This window comes from Alligator sinensis, unplaced genomic scaffold (genome assembly GCF_000455745.1).
Source record: "Alligator sinensis unplaced genomic scaffold, ASM45574v1 scaffold1083_1, whole genome shotgun sequence".
In the NCBI taxonomy this organism is placed as follows: domain Eukaryota; kingdom Metazoa; phylum Chordata; order Crocodylia; family Alligatoridae; genus Alligator; species Alligator sinensis.
In genome coordinates, this window is record NW_005842644.1 from 729971 (window position 1) to 749822 (window position 19852).

At 53.0% G+C, this 19852-nt stretch overlaps 1 protein-coding gene across 1 annotated transcript in view; it reads left to right on the top strand.

Moving 5' to 3' along the window:
- Positions 1-19062, top strand: part of PPP6R2 (protein phosphatase 6 regulatory subunit 2) — a 154817-nt gene extending 135755 nt beyond the window's left edge. Inside the window, 3 exon segments of the mRNA XM_025215448.1 lie at positions 456-611; positions 4887-5846; positions 15770-19062. Coding sequence (XP_025071233.1) covers positions 456-611; positions 4887-4938 — 208 coding nt within the window. The 3' untranslated portion in view covers positions 4939-5846; positions 15770-19062.
- The last annotated feature ends 790 nt before the right edge of the window (positions 19063-19852 follow it).

Below are 19852 nucleotides of genomic sequence, written 5' to 3' on the forward strand. Positions count from 1 at the left end.
GTTTGAATGCCCCCCATTTCCTGGGTCCTGCCTTGCCAACCTGCCAGGTCAATAATAACAGTGGTTGTTCTCCATTCTCCAGCTCAGGACACCCTGCGGTAGAGTTTTTATATCTAGAGGAGCGTTAATCCATTTCCCTTGCAGGCAACAAAGACGCGCAGCAGTCTCACGGGCTTGCTTCTGCTGCAGAGAAAGGAAGCACCCTTCTTGAGAGTTGTTGGGTTTTGCGTGTTTTCAGTGTCCAGCTGATTTTTGGGAAACGTAGCCCCTGGATGCATCTGATGCTTGTAATTCCAGCTAGATTTTGCAGCTTGTTTGAATTTGTCCAGTAAATAACTCCACTTTGTGGAAGCGTGACCTCTGCACTACAAGTAGCAGAGAATCTCTTGTCCTCCCTTGGAACTGAACACCTCTTCGTGGCCAGTTTAACTTGAACTTGAGTTCTCCTCACACAGTGATGCAGACTGCATGGTGATCGACAAGCTGACCATCACTGATATGGCAACGACAAAGGTCTCCAAACCACTGAACAGCACGGCCCAGCATTCGGAGGAGCACCAGAACGCTGCAGCTGTTGGTACGGTTGCTACAGAAGCCACAGCAAAAGACAGGTGAGCCGGTCACAGTAGACTTACTCTACCAAGCCACTGAATCAGGTAGCTTTAGCACTAGTGCTGGCATCAAACTATCCTGTTGGTTGCTCTGTCTCAAATGTCTTGTGGTCCCACTAAACTGAAGGCAGTGTAGCTGGTGATTGCAGCATCAAGCGCACATCCTTCAGGTTCTCACGGGTTTCATTACATCAGTGTCACTGTTAAGCATCTGGATATTTTTAATAGTTCCTGTGCATAGCGGGGGGGTAGGGGGGATTAAAATTATTGTTTAAAGTAAGTATATTACTTTAAATATCCTGGAGGGAAAGGAACTGTTCAACTTAAAAGGACAGTGTTGGCATAAGGACAAATAGGTCTAGACTGGCCATGAGTAAATGAGGCTGGAAATGGATAGTTTCCCAAGTACCAAAGCAGTGGGGGCCTGAAAGTCTCCCAGTAGAAGTACTGAGGCACAAAACACGACCGCTGCTAAGATGGAGCTCTGCAAGTGTCTGAAGGGGATGATGTGCTGTAGATGTGTGCGGTAGCAGGGAGCCGGTCTGGATGACTTGCTGTCAGGACAGCAAAGCAGTGGACTAGAGGAAGTTGTGCCTAGGGAAGTCGTGGCACCTCCTTCGCTGGAGGTGTTCAGGAAGAGGCCGGGCGGGAGTAGCGGTGTCTGTCTTCTGCTGTGAGTATTTGCCAGGCTTTGGGGCTTTGCTGCCCACCATGTGGGACCTGGAAGGAATTTTTCCCCCCTCCTGCTGCTACATGTGCCAGGGGTCTTCTTTCACCTTCCTCAAAGGCGGCGGGTGTTGGCTGCAGCAAAGGCTGGGGATTACTGGGCCATGTCCGTGCTCCTGCTGGGACTGAAACCTGGAGGATCTTGGCTGGAGGGTCTTGCCCCTGCTGAGGGTTGCCGCATTTGGGGTCAGGAAGGGATTTTACCCCTGGTCAGATTGGTATGGACTTGTGGGGTGGGGTTTGCCTTTCTCTAGCATGGGCACGGCCTCAGCTTGGGATCTCCTGCACGTATTTTAGCAGCCTTTGCAGCAGCTGGACATTGGCTCCCGTGGTCCCCTGCTTCACCTGTGGCAGGTTTGGGTGTGATGTCTGGTGCCGTGTCAGGATGGACCGTGTAGTTTTGCTAATAGGTTACATAATGTATTTGTTTGGGAGGGCTTGGACAGGGCTGATCCTGCCCCAGGCGGGCAGTTGGACGCGCTGACCTCTGGAGGTCCCTTCCAGCCCCACTTCTCTCTCTAGGACTTCGTGATCGCAGGCTCACCCTGCACCAGCAGCATGGCGCAGTGGGGCGCGATGCTCGATCCCAACAGTCGCGCTTTCTGCCACACACGCGTGCAAGGCAGGACGCAGGATTGTTGCGATTGCACTTCAGATCCCAGAACACCTTGGATTGAACATCTGTCAGGGGTCCTAGAGGCCTGAGAAGCATGACTTTTGAGGAAAGGCTGAAAGAACTAGGACTGTTTAGTTTGGAGAGGGGAAGACTGAGGGGGGGATTTGTTAGCAGTCTTCAAATACTTGGAGGGCGATTTGGAGAGAGGATGGAGGTAGGCTGTTCTCTGCAGCTGCTGGGGACAGGACTAGGAGCAATGGCCTCAGGCTCTGGCAGCAGAGAAAACTGAGGTTGGAGATGAGGAGGGACTTTCTTACTTTGAGGGTGGTCGAGCACTGGAACAGGCACCCAGAGACCTGGTGGCATCTCCTTCCCTAGACATTTTCAAGAGCAGGTTGGACAGACACCTGGTTCAGTCAGGGATGATCCTGCCTGGAGAAGGGGGTTGGACTAGGTTCCCCCGTGAGGTCTCTCCCAGCCCTACGTCCTTATGATCCTGCTGCTTCTGCAAAGCTCTGACGGAGGGTGCGGAGAAGCCGTGCTCGTATCCAGCTGGCTTTGATTTCTTTCGTCCTTGCCCAGCTGAGTACAGACCTGCCTATGGAACAAGGACTACACTGGTTGCAGTGGCCAGTGATTTTCCTCCTTATACTGGGTGGTGACCAGGTGTGCAGGTGATTTTTGGGAGATCTTTCAGCTGCCTGTGGTATTATGGATCAAGCAGCATTGCTTGTGCCTAGCGGGGAGCTGTCTCTTGTTCTTTGCCTTCCGTCTCCGCTGTAAGACCACAACGGATGGTAGCGGATGGAAAACTCTCAGGTATGAGATGCTGCCAGGTGCCGTTTTGTCCCCCTTCTGTTCCACCTGCCGGTGGGGCTGTCAGTATGGAGGGATGGGGGGTGCTGCATTTGCAGCCGTCTCCTCGGACTCAGGTGATGTAGTTCAGCCCCTCGGCCGCCATCGAGTTGAGACTGGCAAAGTTGAGAGCAAGCTGGTTGAGTCTTAACCAAGATCGCAGTGCGGCGTGCTGGTGGGGTAAGCAGAAACCATCAGAAGAGACCTCTGAGGGGGTATATCTGCCATTAGTTACTGGTGCTCACAAATTAGGGCTGATTTTTCGATCCCAGCGGGTGTCATTACAGCGGTGACCCAGTCAGCTCGCTTCCATCTGTGCCTGGTAAAGAGCACGTGGCCTGTCCTTTCAGGATCGGACCGGCTGTCTGTGCATTGTCACCCTGGGATTTACCCCACTGCCACGTGCTTTTTGAGGGACTGCGCCCTCAGACCCGTTGGAGACGGCGGCTGGGGTCAAAGCACGGTGATTGCCTTCTGGCGTGCCGCCTGGCGTCCTGCTGGAAACATGGGGTGCCAGAGTCCTGAGATCTGCGTTGGCCATCCTCTGCCTGCTTTCTGAGCAGCGTGAGGTGTTGGTTGGGGTTTCTCAAGCCCTGAGTGGCCAGGGAGCAGTCTACCGTGCCATCCTGCAGACGCTGGCAGCAGTGGTGCCCGCGCCGGGTCTCCCCCCTGAGAGGAGAGCAGGTCGGCAGGCGTTCTGCGGGAGAGCTTTTCCTTTCACCTGAAAGAGCCCAGTTGTAGGAGCTTTCTGAGCAGCAGAAACAGGAGCCCCAAGGGGAGAGGCTGGGTAGGAATATGGCTGCAAAGCCAAGCTCCTGATCTTGTGCTGCTAATTTAATTGCCTGCGCTCTGGGATGAGTTCTGTAACGGTTTGCGTACCACGCTGGGGAAGGGGTGTTAGCAGGGAAATCCCTGCCCTTCTGCTCCCCCACTGTGTTAGCTTCCTCTTCCTTTCCTAAACTGATTTTTTTTAATTAAACTTGGATTTGGAGTCGACTGCTGCTACTGCCGGGGGAGCTCCTAGTCAGGTCTGGGGGCCTCTCGCACTCTGGGCCGTATAAATATACCCTAAGACCATCCCTGCCCCCAAAAGCTGGCAAGCTTAGGCAGAGCAGGCAGGCAGATTGTTGAGGTACGTGCGCTTCGGTTGCATTTTGCTTTGAGATCCGTGTCCCTTCCCCCAGTGATCATTTCCTCCTCCTTCCAAGATCTTTCTCTGCCCATGCATGCCTGCCGAAATGCCCTTGTTTCACACTGCCTGTCCCACAGAAGTGCTACGCCTGGTGTTTTGTCTGATTGGTACGTTCAAAGCAAAGCCAGTTCTGCTAAGGAAGTAGAGCGGCAAGCGAAGTTTCAGCTACCCAGCATGTTTCAGAGGAGGGGTGCGAGTGAAGCTGGGAGCCCGGGGCACGCTGTTCTGAATCCTGGCTTGATGTCTGTTCTGTTGTGGGATTTGGGCAAATGACTTGGAAGGTACTCGGCATGAGTACTTTCAAAGAGGAGCTTTCTGAGCAGCCTCCAAAGAGGACGGAGCTGGGCTGTTCTCAGTGGGGGCAGATGACAGAAGGAGCAATGGGCTCAAGCTGCAGCAAGGGAGTTTAGGTTGGCTATTAGGAAACACTTTCTCATGAGGAGGGTGGTGAAGCACTGGAACAGGCTCCCCACAGAGAGGTGGTGGAGTCTCCATCCTTGGAGGTTTTTAAGGCCTCACTTGAGAAAGCCCTGGCTGGGATGATGTTAGTTGGGGCTGGTCCTGCTTGGAGCAGGGGGATGGACTCGACGTCACCTCCTGAGGTCCCTGCCAGCCCTCGCTGTCTGTGATTCTGTGACTTCTTTGCTACAACTTCTCCTTTTGGAAGATGGGAGGAATGTACTTACCTTCCTGCTGGACAGGTTCCCTGAGGGGGTGCGGAAGGGGTAAGTGGCTGTGGTCACAGCTATTAGAAGGAGCAGGCACTGGTAGAATGGGGTACACACTACAGGAAAAAGGAACTTTCCAAGGATTAAAGTAAGCTTGAAGCTGAGCGGGTGACACAGCTGTTGCATTGCTCTGATGTTGCTCTTTGTTTTTCCCGTAGGAAGGAAGAGGTCTTACCGTGTGCCGAAGCCACATTAAATGGCCCCGCTTGATGAATCGAATGCAATGGGACATGTGTGATCCAGGCCAGGCTGCTACCTGGTGATGCAATTTGTCAGTTTTTTTCATTTTAATTTTATTTTTTAATAAATGCTGCATTGATGAGAGAGCTGGCATTCAGGACCAGACGCGATTCCAACACCAACAACCTGTTCTGAAAGACACTTGCATTGTCTAAATGTAGCATGGATCAGTTAGTCATCAGAGTGACTGGGTCCTACCCAAGCAAGCCTTCCGCCTGGTTTCAGTTCCTTGTCCCCCTTCCTCTTCTCCCCTGGTTTTTTTGTTTTCTCTCTGGGGTTCAGTCCTGTTTCCTTAGTGTTATTGCACACAGTATTCAGCTTCTCTTCAGAAAGGTAGCAGGTCTAACGCTGGGGCTTGGACAGTGCACAAAAAGTCCTGCAGTCGTCTGACCAAAGTTCCTGATGGAGCTGCCTCGGGCAGCATTTGCACCGCTTTTGTATAGCAATAAAGCCTTATCAGAAACATTTCATAGGAGGAAAAGATACAAACACTTTAAACGGGATGTGGCAGGGAGGGATATTTTTTTTCTGTGGGGTGGGAGGGAAGACATCAACATGGTCCCAAGCCAGAGGCCAGATAGCGAAGTTAGCGTAACACTGAACCGTCTTGAGACACGGGAGATCTCTGCGTTCCAGTGAATGGCACCGTGCTCTGTTCTCTGGCGACATGACAGTTCACTGCAGGATCTTGGACCATTTTAGCAGCTGGTCACTTCCGTCCGAGCCATCCAAACTCAACCCTCTGGATGTCGTCCTACATTGGGCTGGGAAGCGTGCGAAGGAGGCAGCGTGTCATGCTCGTCGACTGAGAGGACAGCGACCCACGGGACGGCTGCCATGCAGGGACAGGAGCAGACGTGGCCCGACCAGGTGATGAGGTGCTTGCTGGCTTTTTGGAGACTAATGTATTTTCAGATTCATATGGAGATCTTTTTTGGTTTTCTGTTCTGTTTTTAAAAGTTTTTAATGGATGCAGGAACAGCAACACTTTTGCACTTTGTACCTAGCGACAGCATTGGAGAGGGAAGCGGCCCCATCACGGGACTCTTGCTGTTACTCCCCATGTAGTTGAGTCGCGGAGAGGGCTGGGGGTCACGCTGCTCCCAGGCTATCGGGTAGAGCAGGATGGGGGACAGGACTACACCTCAAACGACCTGGGAGCAAGGTCAGTTAGGATGGGTGTTTGACCCTGGAACAGAGGATCCTCTGCATAAGCATGCAGGACCTTCTCCAGCATAAAGACTGTACCAGTGTCTGCCCCAGGTCCGCACTGATGTCGAGCCCAGTGTGCTGGCCTCAGCCACAAGCTTGTTCCCAGACTGGACTTGTGCACATAGATCATACGGGTGTAGAAGCTGGGCCACTTCAGCTCCAGGCTCGTGCCGGTAACAGCAGACTGCCATAAACAGTGCTCGCTCTATACCCCCGTAGGCTTTACTGCTCGTGTGTGTAAGCTGTGTGCTGAGACCCACCTGTCCTCTCTTCGATGCCACTTATTTTCCCAATCCGAGGTCTAAGCTGGAAAATCGTTTACTTTGGAATAAAAGCATAAAGCTTGGCACGCAGGTAACTAGACGGCTTATTTTCAGAGATACTCTCATCCATGCAGTCTGAGGGACTCTGCCTTGTGAGTATGAGAGAGTGCCTTGCACCGGCCTCCCATCGTGAGCAAAAGCACGCCTGCCATAGTCGGGCTTGCTTTTCAGAGTGCTCTGGTTTGGCCTCTCCGTGATACTGCGTATGCCATGTTCTGTATGAAAGGTGGAGATGGAGAGGCTTCCCCCAGCCCAGCAGGGTAGACTGTCCTATTATCAGTATTTGGCAGCAAAGTGCCTCAACGGGAAGCCTGAAATTTATTGTCATTTTTGGTGTGGGGCAGCCTGAGGATTGCCTTCGAGCATCACTGATACAGTCAGCTGCGATTCCCTGGCCAGGAAAACCCTTTGTGGCACAGCTAGTGGTTCTTAGAGATCTCTCTCTCTCTCTCTCTCTCCCCCTTTACACAATTATAAATGAATAATTAAGAGTTAAATTGTGCCAAAAGAGAAGTTCACCCGTGGTGAAGGTCAGTCCCCTTGATTGCCGAAGACCAGTCCCGTTCCTTGGAAGTGATTGCTTAATGTGGGTACCTCTGTTTCCGGGTGCTCAAGTGAAGACGTCTTAAGAGTCTGATTCTGCAGGGGACTGATGTGTATTAGCTTCTAAAATCAGGCCCCTTTTAGGCATCTCGTATTGCATTCCTAAAATTGTTTTATGACTTTAACCACTTAAATGCAAAAACCTTACCAAATGCAGTACAAGTGCAGCTGATCCCAGCAATTCACTGAAACCTTGACTGAGTTTCAAAGTCCCATGAAGTACTAAGCGAGTCCAAAAGCGCCTTCCCAGTCTTCTCCATTTAGCCCCCCAAAAGCGACATTTCTGTGCTGCAGGTCACTAACGAAGCACACCGTGGTTAGGATCACTCAGACGGGTGTCAGGGGAGTACCTGCAGCAGACCCAGTCTGAGACGTCTCGTAGCTTGGTGCCTTTTCAGCTGCTGGAGTACACAGCGAGATGCATGAAGTTATGCAGCACGTTACCAATTAATTGTGTTTATTCATTAGCATTTGGATCCGAGTCCATCATGAATTGAGAGCTTGCAAAAAGGATTTAAAATACAGACAATAAATAGCTTTGCCCCATCCAGAAGGTATAAGGAGTGAGACCCCAGCCCCACGGCATGGTATGGCTTATTTTAAGGGCTCTTGATCTGGAAATAGTGAACTTGGTCACTCGTGCCTCGCTTCCTCGAAGGCTAGACATCCTGTACGTGCTTGGACATGTAGAAATGCACAAGATTTCTTGCTTTTCTAATGGCGAATGATTCCTTTATATTCTGGGGCTTTGAGTTCAGAGTTATGTCTCGCTGGCCCTATTCGTCATCTGCCAACAGACTGAGCTGGGAGGTATCTGACACGTGTGTTCACCCTTGATAGCCCATCGGGTCACGCTACCCTTGCCTGTCCTTACACACGCACAACTCTCTCTTGTCCGTAAATTGAACTCCCTTCCTCTCGAGAGTCACAGTATGGGAAGGTGAAGGGTTCCTTGGTCTCCAGCTCGTGACGTGCAGTTTTTCTTTTGGTCCTTATTGCTATCTGAGCTTTTTTCCTAGCCTGTTGAGGCTACTGCCTAGAGAGCCCTTCTCGTGTGCCCGTCTGGGCATTTGGCTGCTGTACTGCATTCACACGACCTTTCCTGGTTGTATAAGTGTTCAGTCACTTGATCAGCAGTTGAATTCATCCTTTCTGCGAGCTGTGCCCTGCCTCGTGTCATCTCAGAGTTACAATTTACAGAGTTCACTCATTTGCAGCGGCACGTGGGAAATACCGTTGGTGTTCTTCATCACAGGCGTGCGATATCTCCTGGTCCTCTGTAGGCAAGCACTGTTTTTGGAAGGAAGTGTTGCACAGGGTGGGAGCAAGGCATACTCTACCAAAAGTAGATATATTTATACCCAGCTGTATCCTTCAAAAATCATCATAGACTTGGGTGAGATACCTGGCCAGACAGCAGTGAAGACTAGGTGAAAATTGTGCGGGCCGGGAGCAATCCGGGCCCTTTTTGTGCTCTGCGCGGGCTGTGGCCAGCAGCCCGGGCACGCTGGGTCGGAGAGAACAGGCGACACGCTAGAATTAGTCACGGACGCGTAATGGTTGATTCAAGATTGTTTACTTACACCGAAGATGGTCGAGGTGTAGGCTGGACAGTTTCCCAGGCACAGCTCCGCTTAAATCCTCATTTGAGGACTCAGACAATATTCGGATCGCTCCCACGGAGTTGTCAAGGCTCCGTGGATCCTTTTGCGCGGGGAGAGGGGTACGTCGAGGATTGCGAACGGCGACGGGGAGAGGCTAGAGGCTGGTCAGACCCCTGTTGCCTGCTTGAAATGCACTGGGTCCGATAGGCTCCGCAGCGCTTAGAGATCTTCACACAGCGTGAAGTCTCCTCCTCCTGGTGTTCGTGGAGTCCTCCCTTGCGGGGGTTCTCCTCGGAGTTCTCCAACTTCTCCAACTTGGGCAGAAACCACCCAAGCCTTTTATACGGCTAGCAAGCCAATCACTAGCCGCCACGTGTGAATAATTTCACGAAAGCCAATAATGGGGCTCGAATTAGAGTACAAATGGTGGGAACTCTTTGCACCGTGCATCTCTGTGCTGCAAAGAAGAAATGCACACTGCAAAGAAAGCGACAATTTGGCGGGAAAATAATTCATTGGTGCCAAAGCGCACACACAAACAAAAATCACACCCTTGGGTTGTGACAAAAATGAGCTTCAGCTCTCTCCTTCCCTTTCAGTATTCAGTAGTTAGGAAAACTGCCCATATCTATGCGGTATGTATAATTCGTTTAGTCTCGACGCTATACTGCTGTGTGTGTGTGTGTGTGTGTGTGTGTGTGTGTGTGTGTAGAGATATATATTTGCGGTCTCTGTTATGCCACGTATATTTATACACACACATAAAGGGATGCTAGTGTATGAAACCAGGTGAAGTGTAGCCTTGCAGTGCAATGAACCCGATTACTGTATGTGTGTATGTGCCAGTACACGTTCGACAGCACAGCCACGTTCATTGGGAGAGATCGAAGCTGGCAGAGTATAGCTTGGTGTGAAATAATCTCTCATACCGCGTCTTCCAGCAGAGTGATTTGAACCCAGCAGGGCACTGAAAATGGATTATAATTTTCAGGGTGTATTGACTATGCAAGGGCTGATCAGCATTGTTGCTCTCGACGTCCCTTGCTGTGAAATGCTCCTCCTGCCGGCGTGCTTTCATATTGGAAGCCGGGGACTTGGTCGCACTCTTGGTTGTGAAACCTGTTCGGTTCAGCTGGCATTTGCCAGTTAGTGGATTTTAACAACAACTCTCCTTAAAGCTGGTCGGATTGAAAAACATCCTTTCTTCCCTTCGGCGGTCTTTGTACTGGGAGCCACCTGGGCTGTGGTGTCAGCTGATCATTTCAAGCATCCGTGACCGCTCTGTTCAAGACCAGGGTCTGACATTGGCAGAGAAATGAATGTGGAAGGGAGAACTATGGGGGGGGGTTACTGTCAGATAATCCCGCGGTAGAGAGGTGCGGGGCAGATCTGGATGGGTGGGAATGTGTAACCTCGCAGTACCTGCCTTGCCTTTTTCCAGAGCTCTTTATCCAAATTCTTTCAAGTTGCTCTGCAGAATTTGGGGAACAGATGCCAGAGAAAAGACAGAAAACGAATGCCGGTAGCAAGGGGACCTGCTTACAGCCCGAGAGACCAGGGTCCGTTTCTCAGGCGTGAGCTCCTGTGAAGAGGTACGGTCCGCTCTCAAATTATACAGCCATGATGGGGGGAGGCCAAATTGGAGTTGAATTGATCTAATTGGGGCTGGTCCTGCTTGGAGCGGGGGGTTGGACTAGATGTGACCTCCTGAGGTCCCTTCCCACCCTCATTTCCAAGTTCAGGTTTTAAATAAAATATCCCTTTGCAAAAACGCAATTAAGTGGGTTGTGATCAGTCTCACCTGTCTTCAAAAAATACTTTGCCCACCGTTTTCTTGGGCCACAAAAGTTCCCAAGGCAACAGCTATAAAATCCTATGCCCGCAGCTGGCAGACCCATCAGCAATACAGCTGAGTTTCTATCATCCCATTTTCACTGCTTAGTTATCACGCTGCAGCTGGAAGAGCAGCGCGAGGCAGACTCGGGGCAGAGACCAGCCTTTTAGTGTCCTCCGAAGATCATTTAGTTAGGAAAACTCAGACCTATCAACTTTGTCAGTGAAAGTGTTTGGGGTTGTGGGGTGCGGTGGTGGGGCATGAAGTTTGGAGGTAGGTGGGAATTTAAGGAAAGCAAGGAGCTGACAAGATTGCTTTCATTATCTGCTGGAATCACAGAAGTCCCAGCCAGCTGTGATTGAAACCCTCCCAAAGGTAGTCCTCAAATTGCCATGGGCAAGAGGCCAAGTGGCAGCTACCCCCAGGAGCTGGTCCCCGAAAGTCCCCTGCAGAACGGTCCAGATGCTCAGCCCGGTCTCCGAGCCAGAGCTCCCCGATCTCCCTTCTCCTTCAGGAGTTGCTGGAGCTGTACCTAAAAATAGGGTTTGGGGACGCTTGACGCTATGCCGGGCAGGGTGGGTTTTTCTGCCTCCCTTTGTGTCGTGCCTCCTTTCCTGCATCTCGCTGACGTGACGCCAGCCCCAACCCCAGCCCCAGCCCCGGGGAGATGTGAGCAGCCCCAGTCTCAGGTCATCTGAGCGGGGCAGCAATAGCTTTGCTCTGGTGTCTGCGGGGTGGGCTGCGGGCAGGGGAATGCCTGTGCTCTGGCGGCCGGGGTCACCTTGAAGACGGTGACGGGACAAGCAAAGAGATTTGATTTTTTTGCAGCGTTGTGTTGTTTCAGCTAGATTTCAGCTCTCTGTTCCAGCAGCTCTTGTCATTTTTAACCGCCGTGCTAAAAATAAGATTTTCTTCTCTTGCTCTTCCCACAGCAGCGGTCTCGCCCTGAACTACTGAGCTCTGCCCACGCTTCCAAACATCTGCTTTATTTTTTTTTGTAAAGCAAAATGAAACCTGCCATTTACAATGGTTTCTTTATTTTTATTTATTATTTTTTTGTTCACCCCAACATCAGCTCTCTGCGACTGCGCCTCTAGCACTTCATTCTCAGTCCGAAAGAGTCTGCTTCTCCGCTTACAAGCTCGCCAGCCCAGCACGATTCACCTCTGTCCTTTCCCCGGCGCCGGCCCAGACAGAAAACCTTTTGGATGGATCTTGCGACACCGACATTCTGACTTAAGCGACCTCTTCCTTTTCTCTTACCCGGTGCAGGAGGAGGGCTCGTCATGGGCAAAAGTAATGCCAAGGCGGCTGCGTAGCATCGCACGCGCTTGGTTGTTCGAGGGAACGGTGGTGAGCTGGCAGCGAAGGGGTGCTGCACAGTGCAGCTTGCTCCACTTGCGGGTGTTTGGACATCACTAGCTCATTCTTTTAATCGCCATTTCTGAACAATTGGCAGAGGGCTTTCTGTGACCCGGACATCTTTTTATTTGGTTTTTTCCTTAAGAAATATTCACAGCCTGCAGGAAATGGCTGAAGAATAGCAGAGGTGAACTCAGAGGTTTGAGAGAGAGAGAGAGAGTGTGTGTGTGTGTGTGCGCGTGTTTCTGCCCACGTGTACACATCGGTGCAATTCAGCGGTCCGCTACAAATGGGTTCAACTGGGTCAAATGACCAAAAAAAAGCGCGCCCGCAAAACAGCGAACAGCTGAAAAATGATCAGTTAGTGGCACTGTGCTATTTTCTTAAATATACTTCCGAGCCAACTGCATTAACAGCGTTGTCGGTGGCTTGTAGCCTCTCGGCGAGGGTTACTCTCTCTCGCCTTAAGGGCCGTGTCCTTCTGTGGTCCGTCTCCTTCGCACGGTGTCCCTCTTCGACATACAGAGGGATGCTTTGAATGAAGCCCTGCTGCTCAGACAAGCTGGCTGTGAGGGGTTGCCTCTCAACCCGCGCTTCGTGTAGGTCTCATTTTCCAAAGCACCCTAAGCACTTGGGCTCTCAAGTCCTACTGACTTGCAAAGAGGCTTCTGCTCCCAAATGCCCAAGTCATTTTCGAAAGCGAGACCAGTGCACCGCTCAGGTGTACAAATGCTGAGTGGGGCATCAGCCGACTACCTTTAAAACCCCGTGGTATTTTATTTTTTCCAAGCTCTGACCAGGAGCTTGTGGTTGTCTTCAGCTGCGGGTCTTGCTAGCTTGATGCGTGCCTTGGATTTAGACCCCAGGCTCTCTGCCGGGCTGTTAGTAGCTGGGGTCCCTGCTAGCTGAGAGCAGAAGTGCTCCACGATCCCAACGGGTAGTTTCCAGGCATCCTGTACGGTGTTTGGGGTGACTGATCCAGCCGAGGTGATTTGGGACCTGCCTGTCTGACCAGACCTTTCTCTCCCTCTGTGCCCTAAGACCGGCAGAGCCCAGGCTGGAGCAGACACACGGCTGCTGGCAGGCGGCTCTTCGAAGGCCTCTTGACGCTGCTGCGCTTGCATGTCCCTGGTCCAAAAGAGCCAGAGGCTGCTTGGCTTTGCAGCGCGTTGTGGAGGCCGTCTCCCTTCCACAGGCTTTTGGGGAGGGGGGAGGAAGGGGGTGGCTCGTGCATGAGAGAGACAGGTTATCAGATGGGTTAAATCGATTGCTTCGTGGATTGTTTTTCTTGTTTAGTCTGCAAGGACAGGAGCTCGTACCCGTGATAAATCCACGCGGTCGCGAGGTGTCGATTCCATCGTACAAAAAAAAAAATAAAAATCCTGCTATCAGTGAATTTCAGACTGAGAGAGTTACAGGGCTTCGGTGCCGAAGTACCAGGCACCGCAGGACGTGGCCCGTCGGTAGACAGGGCTTCGGCTGAGCTGAGGGAAGGGCACCGGGCTTGCGCCGTCTCCCCTTGACTTCCTAAGGACCCGTTCCAGATTTATCGCTGGACATTGTTGCCATGGGGAGAGTGCAAGTGATGCTCAGTGGGCGATGGCGCGTCTCAGCTGCAGCTTCGGGGAGAAAACCTCTTTTATGGAGTTTTGATTTTTTTTTTTAATCTAGTTTTTCGAAGGTCTGGTAATCCTAACTGGTACAAAGGGATTCCCCGCGTTGCCGGATTGGGAATAGGATCTGTTCACGCAGGACACCATTGCCATGTTTTAGGAAAGTGCCTCCTAAATGGGATCGTTTAGTGCAACCAAACAGGGACAAATTAACTCCGGGCACGTCGGCAGCTAATAAATAGCAACGCGACTTTCTTTACTAGAACTCAGAATCCTGTTTTTATCATTCGAGGTCCCTTGAATGCCGCAGTCGGGATTGGAGCGTCGGCTCCGATGGTGTGGACATTTTCATTGCCTAACGAGTGCTGTGTCGGCAGCAAGCCTGCTTTGCACCCACACGTTGCACATGCTTGTGTTTGCACGATCAGAGAGAAGGTTTTAACTGAAGCTATATTGGATGTGATTTACCCTTATTGGAAAAGTGAGGTCACCACGCTGCCCTGCTACCAGGCCCGAGCCCTTGGGCGCAGCACTTAGCGGCTGCTTTACAAACCACTCCTCCCTGTCCTAAGGACGCGGTGCAAGCCGGCGATTCTCGACCGGGGCTCCACACGATGTTGGCCCAATGAAGCCGTGAGCCGTTTCTAAAGACTCAAGCGGCCCTTTGCAGTCGTTCTCGGTAAACGCCCTTTACACTGAAGACGTGGGTGAAACTGGGGCTCCGCGTGTGGGGAATGGAGTGCGTTCCCCTCCGTGAAAGCACTGGGAGTCTTGCTGTGGCCGAGTACGGGGAGGTAGCCGAGGGCACTGTTCTTCCCTCGAAGGAATACCAGAAATCCTGCAGCGGTGCGCAGGCCGTGGCGATGACAAGAACATTGAAACTAGGGTTGTGTGTCACGTGCGTACTGTTAATTGCCACACTCGGCACGTGGGGCGAGTATCATCTGAGTGGAACAGCAGCCATCTTTTCATCAGGCTCTTCAAAACGATGACAAATGATTAAAAACTCTTGCCCAAGTATTTGATTTTAGCTGTTACCCATATTTACGTCTGTAATGGGATTATTTTATTGATCTTCTCCCCTTCTTCCCTCACTTGTCCCGTCTAAATGAGGTGGCTGTTGCAGAGCCCGGCTCTCCGCCAGCTTCGGTCACGCGTGTCTTCTTCTTCCAACTCCTCCTCTCTCACGTCCCCCTCCGTTGTATCTCTCCATCCCAAACTTTGGTTGTCGTCTTCCCCTTCTCCTGGTAGTGCCATTCTGGTAACTTTTTTTCCCACATATTCTTCCGGACTCCTTTGAACATGCCCATGCCGTGCCAGTCTCTCTTGTGCTTTCATAGATACCTCCACTACCTTCGCTGATCCCCTGAGGTTGTATTCCTCCCTTTACCCATCTTCGTCGCTCCATTGGAGCATTTTCATCTCAGCCTTCTTTCTTGGGTTGACTTAAAAACAACTTTAATTTGCAAGGAAATGATCATTTCCCCCATCAGCTGTGAATACTCATCTTCACCTTGCTGTCCAATCTTGTGAAAGACGAGGCCGCTTGCCCTTCAACTCATGTTTCCATTGTCTGGGATTTGCTTTCAGCCCCTGACCGCAGTGAGACACCGGATTGGAGACAGGTGGAGTGACTGAGCCGCGCCGTTTCGATTGGTACGAATTCAGTTTCCGTCTCTGAGCAGTCTCGGGCGCAAGGCCTGATTCTGCAGCCTGGTCTGTCTGTGGGTCTCTGCTCCTGGTGGAAATCCGGCATACTCCTCACGGGCCACGTCTACACGAGACACTTAATGCGCAGTAGCCTAATAACACTGTGCATTAGCACATCACAGCGTGGACAGTGCTAATACGCGATTGCGCAGTAGTGTCACTAAAAAGGCTTTTGCCGGCGCTAGAGCGCAGTAACTCTAGTTACCGCACATTTATTTAGTACTTCATTAAGCAAGTACTAAATTAAATGTGCAGTAACTACTGCGCATTAATGAACGTGTAGATGCACCCATGGGCGCACACGGTAGATGTCTTGGTAGGCCCGTGACTCGGGATTTGTGTAGACGCTGAGGCTTCCTAGTCAAATGTTTTAACAAACCTCAAGTAATGAGAGTCTTTAATTTATTTCAGCCCCGTGGTCGTGTGAGGTGGGAGGGGAGCATCTGGGACCTGCAGAGGTTTACCACGAGGGATTCCCTTCCCCGGTGCCACGCTACCCAAAGCATTTACCTTATTGCCATGTGTCTGATTAACCTGCAGGGACTTTTGCACGAAATAAGGGGTGTCAAAATCGCACGACCTGAGCTTGGCCTGGCCTGGCCTGGCGAGCCAAGACCATCAACAGCCCATTGCTGCCAACCGACCGTTGGAAATCGATAGCAGAAAATACCTTCCCTCGTCCCACCGCGTCTCCTGGGGCCGCTTCTTTAGGAGAGTCTCTGCCGATGTCTCACGAAAGCAGCCTGCCCTGGAGCTACACGCGAGAGGAGTGCTTTCAGCCTTCGGGGCTCGTCCCGACAAGGGGAGGATGCCAGAACTGAGGTTCGGGGTTTGTAGAAGCTCAAAACACAGTAGACTTCTTGTCCTTACGCTTGAACCGAAGTGATGTGCAGCGTGTCTGTCGTGACAATCTGTTGACGGTCTAGGCATCTAAACGGGATGTTTCCACTGGGCGTGCAGTCGGCTCCTAAACCTGGGCATCCAGAGCCAGACTAGGCAAGAGGTCTAGAAGCGCGACCGGTCCCTTCCCTTTTCCCTTCCTCGTTTGCAATTTGATTCCAAAGACTTGGCGGCGTGGGGGAAGCGGCGCGTGAAGCTTTGACCAGGAGCGGCAGTGCGGTGATGGGGTGGAGAGCGCTGTGCATCTTAGTTGTGCCGCGCGTGTGTTTTGGGGGATCTCTGGCAGATTTGTAAGTGGTGCATCCCCATAATTCACTTCTGAGAGCGTGAACTATGAGGTAACTTTACCCCTGGCTTTTTCCGCTCCAGTCGGATGAAGACGTAACCAGTCCAGGCTTGCGCACCTGACTGGAGCCGCGAGGCGCGTAGCATACCCAGGGGAGCGGACTTCACTTCAAAGAGAGCTGGGGGTTTGAAGAGAGAATTGCTTCTGCACGCAGCGGTGGTAGCGAGGGCCGTGCAGGCCTGGAGGAAAGAACAACAGTCCCGTTTTTGGTTTAGTTTTGGTGTTTCTTCAGTGTTTCGCTGTGTTTTCTAGGTTTGGCGAGCCGGCTAACTGTCCGGTCAAATATTGTCCACCAAACAATTCATCATTTTTGACTGGTCAAAGATTATAGCAATTTTATGGGGTGGGGGGGAAACCTACATTTTTTTTTACAGTTTGAAAGAAATGTTTTTTTTATTGTGTTGACACATTTTTTATGGAAAAGTTGTGCTTTTTCTGTGTGTTATTTGGTGATTTTTGACTAGTTAAATACTCAACCTTAGTGCTTTCACAGATCATCCCCCCACGTAGCCACCTCGTGGTAACAGCCATGCCGGGAGAGAGGAGGAGCAGAGCTGAGTCTGGGAGCTGGCGAGACCGGGCCGCACAATTGTGCGGGACAAGTCAGCAGGCCCTGGGGCGACCACTCCACGCTCGGGGCCGTGGCCGGCGCTCTGGGCATGAAGGGAAGGCTCCAGAAGGACCCCAGGTCGGGCTTAAGGGGCTCCTGGACTGGAAATGCCATTTGGGGTTTGGCGCAGTCCAGGTCAGAGCGGGCAGCGCGCCAGTTGCTGCTAACGTATGCGGGGATCATACGCGGCAATTTCTAAAAACGTGGTCCTAAATCTAATCTTTTTGGAAGTGCCCGGGCTGAGCGTCAGGCCTTGCCTGATCGGTGTTTTAATCATCGGTATGGAGAATCCCACGTAGGTACGAGGTCCACGGGCAAGGGGCATGAATGATTGGGAGCCCAGCAAGTCGCGTAGGGCCGGGAGTGCTGGGGGACTCGGGAGGCGATGCTGGCCCGACTTCGCTGTGGCACCAACACCTTCTGAGCCCTCTCTCGGCTAAATCCACGTGATGGACGTTGTCGGGTGAAAATGCACTTAAAAAAGACCAGCGTCTGTAGCAGTGCCGCCGACATCTTACATCTTCACTGCTTCTTACGTCTTCCAGTCTGGGAACGGGGCTGTTCTTGCGAGTCAGGGGACACGTCGGACCGTGGCCTCCCCTGGGCTGTGCCTGCTAATGGTTCCCCTTCGGGCCAGGGGCTTAATGGTTCAGAGAGACCTTCTTCTTCACGCTCGTTAGACCTTTGCCGGCCTCCTCCTTTAAAGCACTCGGGATAGCTGCACGTTTCCCACTTCACAGCAGACCGTCTCGCACACCGCTCGGTGCTTCTTGGTGGCATCCTTTACTTTTCCCCGCGACTCCCATCCCAGGATGAGCTTTGCGGGGCACGATGCCTTAACGGCTTGCGTGAGGGCTGTCTGTACCCGAGGGCCCGAAGTTCAAAACCACAAAGGCCAGGCCTCTCGTTTTCTTCACGGGAGCCGCGTGGGTGCACGCAGCGTACGGGAGCCGCAGCCTTGCCGGTGGGAGCGTGCGGCTGCGCGAGGCCGTCTAGGAAAGGCAGGGCAGGGCCCGTTTCGGTTCCAGTTTCCTGGCGAAGCTCTGCTGCGGGCACCCGGGGACATTGAGACTTGTCCTCTCCGTTCGTTGCTCGTGACGCTGGGCAGAGGGACCTAACCCATCAAAGCCCTGCCCAGGCCGCGGAGCCGTGCTAGACGCCCGCGGGGACGTTGCGGACGGTGCATCCGCGTCTACTTCAGAGCCGGATTTTCAGCTCGGCAAATGGGCCGAGGTTTTCCAAGCAGCTCCGAACCCGGCTGCGCTGAGCCTTTCGCCCGGGGTTCGGGCGCTCACATGGGGGGGCTTGTTCTGAAAGCCTGCCTCGGGCTTGTGGGACCTCCAGCCCCTGCGCGGTCCCGGGGGCTGGCGAGGGTCCCGCGGGGCCTGCAGTCGGGCTCGGACAGGGCTTCCAGGGAGCATCCCCGGGAGGCAGGAGGGAGGCCTGCCGGATGCAGCCGCGATAGCAATAAGACATGCTTGCCTGCGTGGAAGACGAGAGCGGGCCACGATCGGCACCGAGCGGCCTTTCGTCTGCCGGGGGGCGGCAGCAAAGGGCTGGCGAGTTCAGTGCAATGACACAGGGGAGCCTTCTCTCTGCCCTTAAATGTTGACCCTGGGTCTTTGTAAGCAATGTCTGTGTATTTATGTGTATATATGAGGTACAGAGTTTTAAACGTACTGCCTTTTCCCCCCTTTCCCCTCCCCTTATTTTTCTGAGTAATTCCAGATGTACTTGAGTCTCTCGACTGTCGAAACTTTTCTATTGTAAAACCAATGCTGGCGGGTTTGGGGTCATTTGGGTTGGTTTCTTTCTTTCTTTTTTTTTTTTTTTTTTGAAAAAAGGAAGGAAAAAAGAAAAAAAAAAAGAGAAAAGAGAAGTAAAACAAAAAAGGAGCCGGGAGCCCCCGCAGCCGCCTGCCCCTCTGTCGTCCTTCCAGGCTGTAAATTCCAACTATCAATAAAAACTCGAAATGCAGCTCCGCGGCCGTGGTTTCTCCAGCCGCAGGTCGGCTCCGCTGGGCCGTGGCTTGGGGCTCGACCTGGGTGTTGACCTGGGCCCTGCTCCGGGCGCTTGGGGCTCGGCCTGGGGGTGCAGCTCTCCGGTGCCCGCGGTTATCGCCCTGCCGCGGGGCAGCACAGACGGACGGGGACGAGGTGCTGTCGGCCTGCCCCGGTGCACCCCAGCCCAGCGGGGACGAGAGGCCTGGCGGGTGCAAGGGGGGCAGATGCTGCTCCAACGACACCCAGGGCAGGGAACGGGACAAGGGGCCGCGCAGGGAGGGGTGGCAGATGGGACCCCGCCGGGGCCAGCTGGCGGAGGGGACGAGCGAGAGAGTTGCTCCCCTGTAACGGGGGCGGCCGCAGAGCGAGACCCTGCAGTGGCAGCCGCGGGGGTTGGTCCGGCCTGGGGGCCCTGCGGGGAGGACAGGAGGCCGCTGGGGGCAGGAGCATCCTCCAGTCCCACGAGCTGGCAGGATGGGGCCCAGCTTCCTCTCCTCTCCACGGCCCTCTGCAACAGCTGGTGTCTCGATGCCGGCAGCCCCCGCCACGGTCACGTTCTGGCCCGTGGCGCCCGAAACGCCCGCTGTGTTTATTCTTGCTGCTCTGAGGCCGCGAGCCTCGGGCAGGAGGTCGGCCTGGAGCCGTGGGGCTGGCAGGGGGCTGTAGGTCACATCCAGTCCAAGCCTGGCCTGGGGCAGGATCAGCCCCGTCCAAAGCCCATGTCCAACCTCGGAGCCGCACGACACAGTTGCCCTGACAGCCCC